This window comes from Laccaria bicolor, genomic scaffold (genome assembly GCF_000143565.1).
Source record: "Laccaria bicolor S238N-H82 LACBIscaffold_47 genomic scaffold, whole genome shotgun sequence".
Lineage (NCBI taxonomy): Eukaryota > Fungi > Basidiomycota > Agaricomycetes > Agaricales > Hydnangiaceae > Laccaria > Laccaria bicolor.
The window spans coordinates 80655-88347 of record NW_001889918.1 but is presented as its reverse complement, the minus strand read 5'-3'; the positions used below and the strand labels follow the sequence as shown (position 1 = coordinate 88347).

Here is a 7693-nt window from a genome sequence, read left to right as displayed (position 1 = left end):
TAGGCCTGTGCATACCTGGAATAAGTACGGCCGAAGCCAGATGACCATTTCCCAATAATTTGTGGCCCCGACTCGATCCTTAAGGCCTATAATTGATCTAAGTGCGCTGTAATCTAATCATTGATGACACCAGACCTTTAACCGACTCAATATTTCTCTCTGCTGCAGGGCAAACTAGCTCCAAGAAAGGCTTGGGTACCTCCACCTGAATCCATGATGGATTGTAAGTCTCATGTAGTTTGTAACCGTGAGCGCCCAATATCGCCTACATATGTTTGATGAGCACAAAATGGAAGAATGGTCATAAATACGATACCGATTTTGGGAGCGCTGGCGCATAGGTGTTCTGGTAGGTATCACGCGACCATCCGAGTTTGGATGTCTCCTCAGATCGCACACTAAAGTCATTGTAACCGATTTTGGCAGTGGACGAGATAAACAAGAGACGAACCCCATTTTTTCTTGGTGGTATCCTAGCATGTGGCGAGCAAGATGAGCTTTGAGATTAGACTCAACACCAGCCTTTCTATAAGACTGGACAAAAAGGTTTTGGAGTGCTGTCTCGTTGTAGGGAACGGTAGCCGATGACCCATGAATCAGTCTGATCTGAAGAAAAAAGATACCAAGGTAAGTGCCAACATTCAATGAGAAAGAAACAGAAATACTCACAGCATGCCACGATTTGTTCACAGTATAGTCAATATCATATTTAGTGTCTACATCGGCTACGTCGTGGATGTAATGTAGATACAAAGCGAAGGCTCCCAACGAGCACATTTCAGGGTTTCTGTGTGCAATAAAACATGTATAGGTAGGATTTATCGTCTACAACGTGTCTGAGTTATGGTTCGGTCATCAACAGCAGAAATTTTACTTACCGTCTTCATCCCTTTGGACCGAGCTTTCTGTTCCATGTCAGATTGCAAACCTAGAACGGCAGGGATGCTCGTTTCGCCGTTAGGATGTAGAAACTGATACGGCTGCATTTCACATAACCGCAATGCCCGGATGTCGTCTCCGCGGTTACCGCTTGCATTCATCATTGTCCATGCCAGGTGTCCGTTGATAGTTGGCTTCACTGAAAATAATATAAATGAATGTTGAGGGGATAGCTGTTCAGTCAGACAAACGTACGCTCTCGGTGCTCCAGGAAACCGTATCGAATGCGTGTGAGGGTCTCGTCTGACAGCTGGGCGAGAAACGTGTTGGCAATGATGTCAGGGGCATCCTCAGCAGGAATGAGCCCCCTGCAGAAAGTTCGTCACGTCGCGTTGACGTTGAATGGAGTTGCGACTTACTCGCGTGCATTTTGTAGGGCCTCGTCCATGCGAGTCTTGACCGCATCGTAAACATGGACGGTCGTGGCAGGCCGCTTGATAGCCAGGGTTGGATCGCGAGCATCTTGAACCTTTCGGATACGCAAGGCACCAAAGAACTCTTTTTTTATTTGTGACTGAAGAGTGTTATCAACGATTATACTAGAAATATTGAGGTACTTACAGCGCCGATGCGAGTGTTGGGTATGTACTCTCCTCGACGGTCTCGCTTGCAACGTCTAGCACAGAAGTCAACGAAAAGCAGCAGAGCGTGCTCGTCGACTATGTCATCGCGGAGCTTGCCTGCCGCAAGAGCTTCCTTCTGGAAAATCTGCAACAAAGGAGCTATTGACATGTGGAACGAGATAGATAGTGCGGACTCACATTCCATGACTTCACGACGCATTTCTGCGTCTTTCTGCCACCTGCCCTCCTGTTGGCTTCCGTTCTTTGAGCCGCTGACACACGCACACTGGTCTGAAACTGTTTATAGGTTGCTAGAAAGGATAGCTTGATCATTGTGAAAGTAACAACGAAAGAAAGCTCGTACCGTCATCGTCCAGGTCAATGTCCTCCGACTCCTCGTCCTCATCCTCCTCTTCGAGGCCACCGGTGTCAAGGGCCCCAAATACGGCTTCCACAACCCCCTCCCCCACGTCATACTGCTTTGTCAATGCTTCGTCGTCGACATCGAAATCGGCTTCAAGGATTTCTTGATCAGTTTGGCCACTTGATTGGCCTACAGAGTGAGCTGGGCGTGGGGGGATGACGATGGAAAGTGTTTTCGATGGACCAGCCACAGCGTGATCAGGCGAGGGGTTTGTAGTTGCTCGTGCTGGATACCTGTGAAGCGACTTGTAAAGAAAAATCAAAAGCGGAGTCAAGGAGCATACGTACCAGTGGCGGACAAGGGCGTTCCACAAAAACTCTAGGTTGGCTCGCGTTGCAAAACGAATCTTGAAATGAGAGCATGCCGCCCGCAGGGGCTCTCTCTTTCTGATGGTGAAGCTGAAGGCAAGATGAGATATCCAGGGACGTTGATTACAGTAGGCGAGGGACTTACAGGTGGGCTTTGTACGCTTCTTCCGAGACCAGACTGCCATCGGGTTTTCGAGCAGGAAAGAAGTCGGCATGGAGAAGCTGGGGGTCGATTGGGACGTCGGCAGATGAAGGTGGTGTTGATGGAAGGAGAACGTCGGCGTTTGACGCCGTTGATGCGGCGGGTGTGTTCGTGCCTGGCGTCAGGGCGTGCAGGGTTTCGTTATCGTCGTTAGGGAGGCTCATGTCGGGCGTATTAAATGGACATAAAGTAGTAGGGAACGCGAATAAATTATGGAAAAGGCGAGAAACGGTGGTGGTACAGAGGTAAAGAGACGAATACCGCACGCGTTTAGGTGAGCTGCCTAGCGGTCACCAGCGTATTGTGACCGCCTGCCAAATTTGGGACGCCGTCACCAGAATCTGGTGACATGGCAGCTTAGAACCCCGCTGGGGTCTCCTCGTTCACGTGCAATATCCAGTGAAGGGTGTTGAAATTGAATCAGCAAGCGTCGCGTGATCAGGGTAAGACAACTTGAATTCCGGTTGTCTCTGTAGTAAGTGCCAGAGGCAAACGGATGATTTGCTACAATACATGTCGTCGTATACTTATATACTGTAAGCTACGAAATATAAGGGGATAAAGGTAAAATACCCCTATGGAGCCACGGAAACAATCAATGGAAGGAATCACCTGAAATGCAACTGAAATCCGAAGATCGGGCGCATTGCGCATGCTCGTAAAGCTCCCGAAATTCCAACAATTTGTCGTCAGAAGGGATTCGTCGCTGGCTATGCGAGCGCAAGCGCTCATCTGGAGCATGTGTCCGGACACCGGCAACCATCAGCCGGAGCTAATTTTAGAATGACAGCGTGCGCAATGGATCACCCCCTCAGAAGCCAATTACCACCAGACAAAAAATTGGCCTCTGAGGCCCCCTAGCCCTTGAGAAGCGCCAGGCCCAAGGTGCTGTGATGACTAGGTGATGACGTAAGTTCGTCTTCGTTTCCACCAACCTGCGCCTAAGTTACGACTACTAGCAACGTCAGTAATCCATTGCTCCTCCCGAGACTCAGAGGAATACGAAACGAATGAACGATCCCGCGATATGCAACGACCAGATTGCGTTCGGGGCCATTCAAAGTGGACGTTCCGCCTCTTGGCGTCTTTTTTTTTTCATGGACTAGCGACATCATAATGATGGGGCGTTAAAGACAAATGTAAAATTTCCGTTGATTTTTCACGAGTTTGGTTTGAGATGTTGGAAGAGCTGGCCTGATGAGTCGGACGGTCCTGGCGAAGAAAGGAATGAGACTTGCATTGTATGATTGGTAGAGAAGAAGGTACGTTCTGTTTTTTATATTCGGTCGTCGAGTATGGCCCACAGATTTATATAGTTTAGCTGTAGTTAGCAAGTTTCTGTTAGTTTTTGAGGTTTCTGAGGTTTCTGTAGCTTGTCATTTTGAGAGGTTTCCGGGAAAGATGACATAGGTTGCCAAGTTTCCCAGTTTCACGGTTTTTGCTCGTTTCCGTGGGTTGCCCAGGTGTAGAAACCCGTGGAAACTCAAATGCTTAAATACTGATGATCGCAACAGTGAGTGGTGTGCTCCGTAGCACAATTGTAATTGTGTGTCGGGAACCGGTTGTTCCTTATTGGGACCGCTACGGAATATAATCTATCTATCTATCTAATATCTAGAGACGGTGTCTCGGGGTTTCAGACTTCATATGATAGACAGATGCTAAGCGAATAAGACCTGTTGAAAGTAGTTTAATTCTCTAATTGAGCAGGCTTCGCATTGCGGAGGTAATCGGAGATGTCCTTCATTCTTTGGTCAGAATCTCGAGTACCCAATACCACGGGAGGTGGAAATTCGAGCTCATCCCAAAGTTGGGTATCCATGACGTCGCCCTCGGCTCTGGGCACATCAGCCCGAGTAACAATACGGTACGTCCAATAATCACCGCTAGCAGCGATTACCACCGTGCGAAGGGCATGTTCGTACATCTTGAAAAAATGGTAACACTGGAACCCGAGATCTTGGATAGCCCACCCCAAACGTATGTCAAGCTTTCTTTCGAAGTCTGCTGGACTCAGATCGCGTCCAGGAAAAGATTTGATCTCGACGACGAGGGGGCAGCACTCGTGGATTATTCGGTAACCTGCCCGACGCTCGTATCTGTGCCTGCGACGTGGGATGGAAGAGAACTCTAATTTCTCGGCTAGAATGTGGAGAGCGACGAAGTCGGGAACGATTTGAGGAGCTGATCCATCAGGAATGGTACGCAGCGATTCAGCGAATGATATGTCAGGATCTTGTTCGATGTCCGGGAGGCTCGAGATATCTGGTTCCTCATGCATGATGTGGACGGGACTCTCATCTGAATCCCTAAATAAATCCAACTCGTCGTTGCTGTCATCAGGGTTGTCCTCTCTCGAGTCGTCGCCACACTCATCCTGATCGCCACCTTCACTGACAGCATCTTCATCAAGTTCCTCTATGGATTCAATCTCTGGTTCCTCTTCGGGCAGCGTGTACCATAATGCATACTGTGGAACGATGATGATATTGTTGAAGGACTCTTCCAGTTTCAGAAGGGATATGGTCCAGAGACCATACCAGGGATTCTCCATGTTACGTGGATTATAACGAAAGGAGCTGCAGACAGATTTCATCAATCGGCCTTTAAGGCTAAGAGAGGAGGACCTAGGAGGCATCGAGCTTTCTCGATTGTGTGTGGAAACGATAGATGATCACTGGGGGTTCGGTTACAACTACAATCACACCAACAAGTGGCGTCATAAAGGTCGTGAGAACCAGTGGCGGTCCTGTGACCTGTGACTTACAATGGGATTTCAACCATAATGTCACATCAAACGCTGCAGTTCCTTTGAACACGAACCACCAGGTTTCTTCCAATTCCTTGCGTAATATCTACATTGTGCTCATTTCATTCATGTTTGTGTTTGCAGTCTTTGGAATGGCGAACTCCACTACCACTTCAATAGTCTTGCCTGCTCCTGATTCCTCCATCCAACAACGACAAGTCGTGCCTAAGAGACATGTCCTGCGACGTATGATTTATGGGTTTACTTTTTCCCACAAAGAGCTTGTAGAGTGGGGACAGCAGCACTTTGGCGAAACGGACGATAAAGAAGTTTTGCGGCAATATGTCAGGAGGTCGATGGGACCCCTATTCACCCGCTGTTATTGCCTATGGCGACGGACGACGAGGCACATCGTCACATATCATAGCGGTCCTCGTCGGCACGAGGAGGATTGGTGTCTTACCCTTGCGGATAATATCTCTCGTGATACTGCAATGCCCCCTGCCAAAGAGGTCATCGACAAAATCAAGGAAGCCCTAGAGATTACACGAGACCCCGAGTGGCATCGGTTCTACGGGGATTGAATAATGTTTTTATTCAAATGCGGTACATCGAGCTCAACTTGGTGGTGTCGCTTTTCTACTTTCCTGACCAACGTTTTAGATCCTGAATGTGGCGGGGAACTTGTCATCAGGGTTGCGGTTTACCTCTGCGTGTAGTTATCCAATTTATGCGTTATATTCACCAACGTCTCTCCTGGGCGTCATTTGAAAATGGGAGTGATTATCATGAGGTACTTAGCAACAACTACGGTTACCATCTAGAATTGCACTGAGAGATGATAACCTTCAACGCACTCAGCTTCCGCCTCACGCTCGTCGTTCCGCAGCCACATATGTTAGTCACGTTGTGCCTTACCTAATGGAGTAGCCGGACGTGACAAAACACCATACTATATGGGCCCAGCCGGACGGCCGGAATCTTATGATGTGCCTTTAGTGATGGTGCGGCCGCAATCCTTACAGGGACTCACTAGCACGCGCCGGCTGTCCTTTTCACCAACACCGTAGTGTCTCACCGGCGGTCCTGATGCATGGTATCGACCGGCGGGGAAATTTGCGGTGCACCCTGTCCTCTGGCGGCACAAGTTGCGGTGTACCATGTAAACATAGATGGTGATCATACATAGTGATAGGCCTGCAGTCATCAGTTAAATGTCATGAATGTGAGCCATTACAACTGAAAAACATACTGAATGATTAATCACAATGAGAGTCCTACTGCAAGGTGATGAGATACTGTAATTTCTTTTGAAACACAAGCAGCCTTCATTAACTATTGTCTATAGCATGTCCCCCAGAAATACAGCTGAATACAACACACCAGCAGAACACCTTCCAATAAAAACACATTGCCTTTTCATAGGAGACACTTTTTAAATAGCTGTGTTGGAGGTCCAGATATATATAATGAAGCTCTGTTGCAGCAGTGGAATTTTTTCAAAGAGGCTCCGCAAGAGCAATCTATTTTTTTCAAATGGCACTGCAGGCACAATGTATTATTTTTAAAAATGGCACCGCCGGAGCAATGTATTTTTTTAGATGACACCGCCGGAGCAATGTTTTTTTCTTATAAATGGCACCGCCGGAGCAATGTATTTTTTTTTTCAAAAATGGCACCGCCGGGGCAGTGTATTTTTCTTAACAATGGCACCGCCGGGGCAATGCAAATATTTTTAACAATGGCACCGCCGGGGCAATGTATTATTTTTTTAAATGGCACCGCCGGGGCAATGTATTCTTGTTTAAAATGGCACCACTGGAGCATAAATAGCACCGCATTTTTACAAATGGCACTGCCGGAGCAATATGTTATTTTTTAAAATGGCACCGCCGGGGAAATGTATTATTTTTTAAAATAGCACCGCCGGGGCAATGTATTCTTGTTTAAAATGCCACCACTGGAGCATAAATAGCACCGCATTTTTACAAATGGCACCGCCGGAGCAATGTATTATTTTTTTAAATGGCACCGCCGGAGCAGTATATTTTTCTCAAATGGCACTGCTGGAGCAATGCAATTTTTTAAACAAGGCTCTGCCTTTGAAATTGCTCTGGCAGAGTAGTCCTTGCATATTTTTTGAAATACAAAAATCTTGTTTAGGGCAAAGAACACTAGAATTAAATAGACAGTTGATACATATGATTACTAGTAAATGGGCGGTACTGCTGAGGTTTTCTTGTTTTCTTCTGTATATGTTTTCTATGGGGGGACTAAGTGGTGGATTGCAGAGGGTAGATTGCAGGTGGTAGATTGCAGCTGCAGGGGATAGATTGCAGAGGGTATATTGCAGGGGATAGATTGCGGAGGGTATATTGCAGGGGATAGATTGCGGAGGGTATATTGCGGGGGATAGATTGCGGAGGGCATATTGCGGGGGATAGATTGCGGAGGGCATATTGCGGGGGATAGATTGCGGAGGGTATATTGTGGGGGATAGATTGCGGA

At 47.5% G+C, this 7693-nt stretch overlaps 3 protein-coding genes across 3 annotated transcripts; 1 reads left to right on the top strand and 2 right to left on the bottom strand.

The window, feature by feature from the left end:
- Positions 1 to 97: 97 nt before the first annotated feature.
- Positions 98 to 2600, bottom strand: LACBIDRAFT_310608 (uncharacterized protein; the record flags this gene model as incomplete). The annotated part of the gene is made up of 12 exons (XM_001887619.1): positions 98 to 265; positions 317 to 398; positions 452 to 606; positions 670 to 825; positions 879 to 1078; positions 1135 to 1247; positions 1299 to 1453; positions 1501 to 1647; positions 1701 to 1813; positions 1867 to 2159; positions 2214 to 2324; positions 2380 to 2600. The coding sequence occupies 12 exons, from the start codon at positions 2598 to 2600 to the stop codon at positions 98 to 100; spliced, it is 1914 nt and encodes a 637-aa protein (XP_001887654.1).
- A 1526-nt stretch (positions 2601 to 4126) lies between these two features.
- Positions 4127 to 5220, bottom strand: LACBIDRAFT_333052 (uncharacterized protein; the record flags this gene model as incomplete). Its single annotated transcript, XM_001887618.1, has 2 exons — positions 4127 to 5015; positions 5204 to 5220. The coding sequence occupies 2 exons, from the start codon at positions 5218 to 5220 to the stop codon at positions 4127 to 4129; spliced, it is 906 nt and encodes a 301-aa protein (XP_001887653.1).
- A 93-nt stretch (positions 5221 to 5313) lies between these two features.
- Positions 5314 to 5769, top strand: LACBIDRAFT_310607 (uncharacterized protein; the record flags this gene model as incomplete). The annotated part of the gene is made up of 1 exon (XM_001887692.1): positions 5314 to 5769. The coding sequence occupies one exon, from the start codon at positions 5314 to 5316 to the stop codon at positions 5767 to 5769; it is 456 nt and encodes a 151-aa protein (XP_001887727.1).
- Positions 5770 to 7693: the final 1924 nt, after the last annotated feature.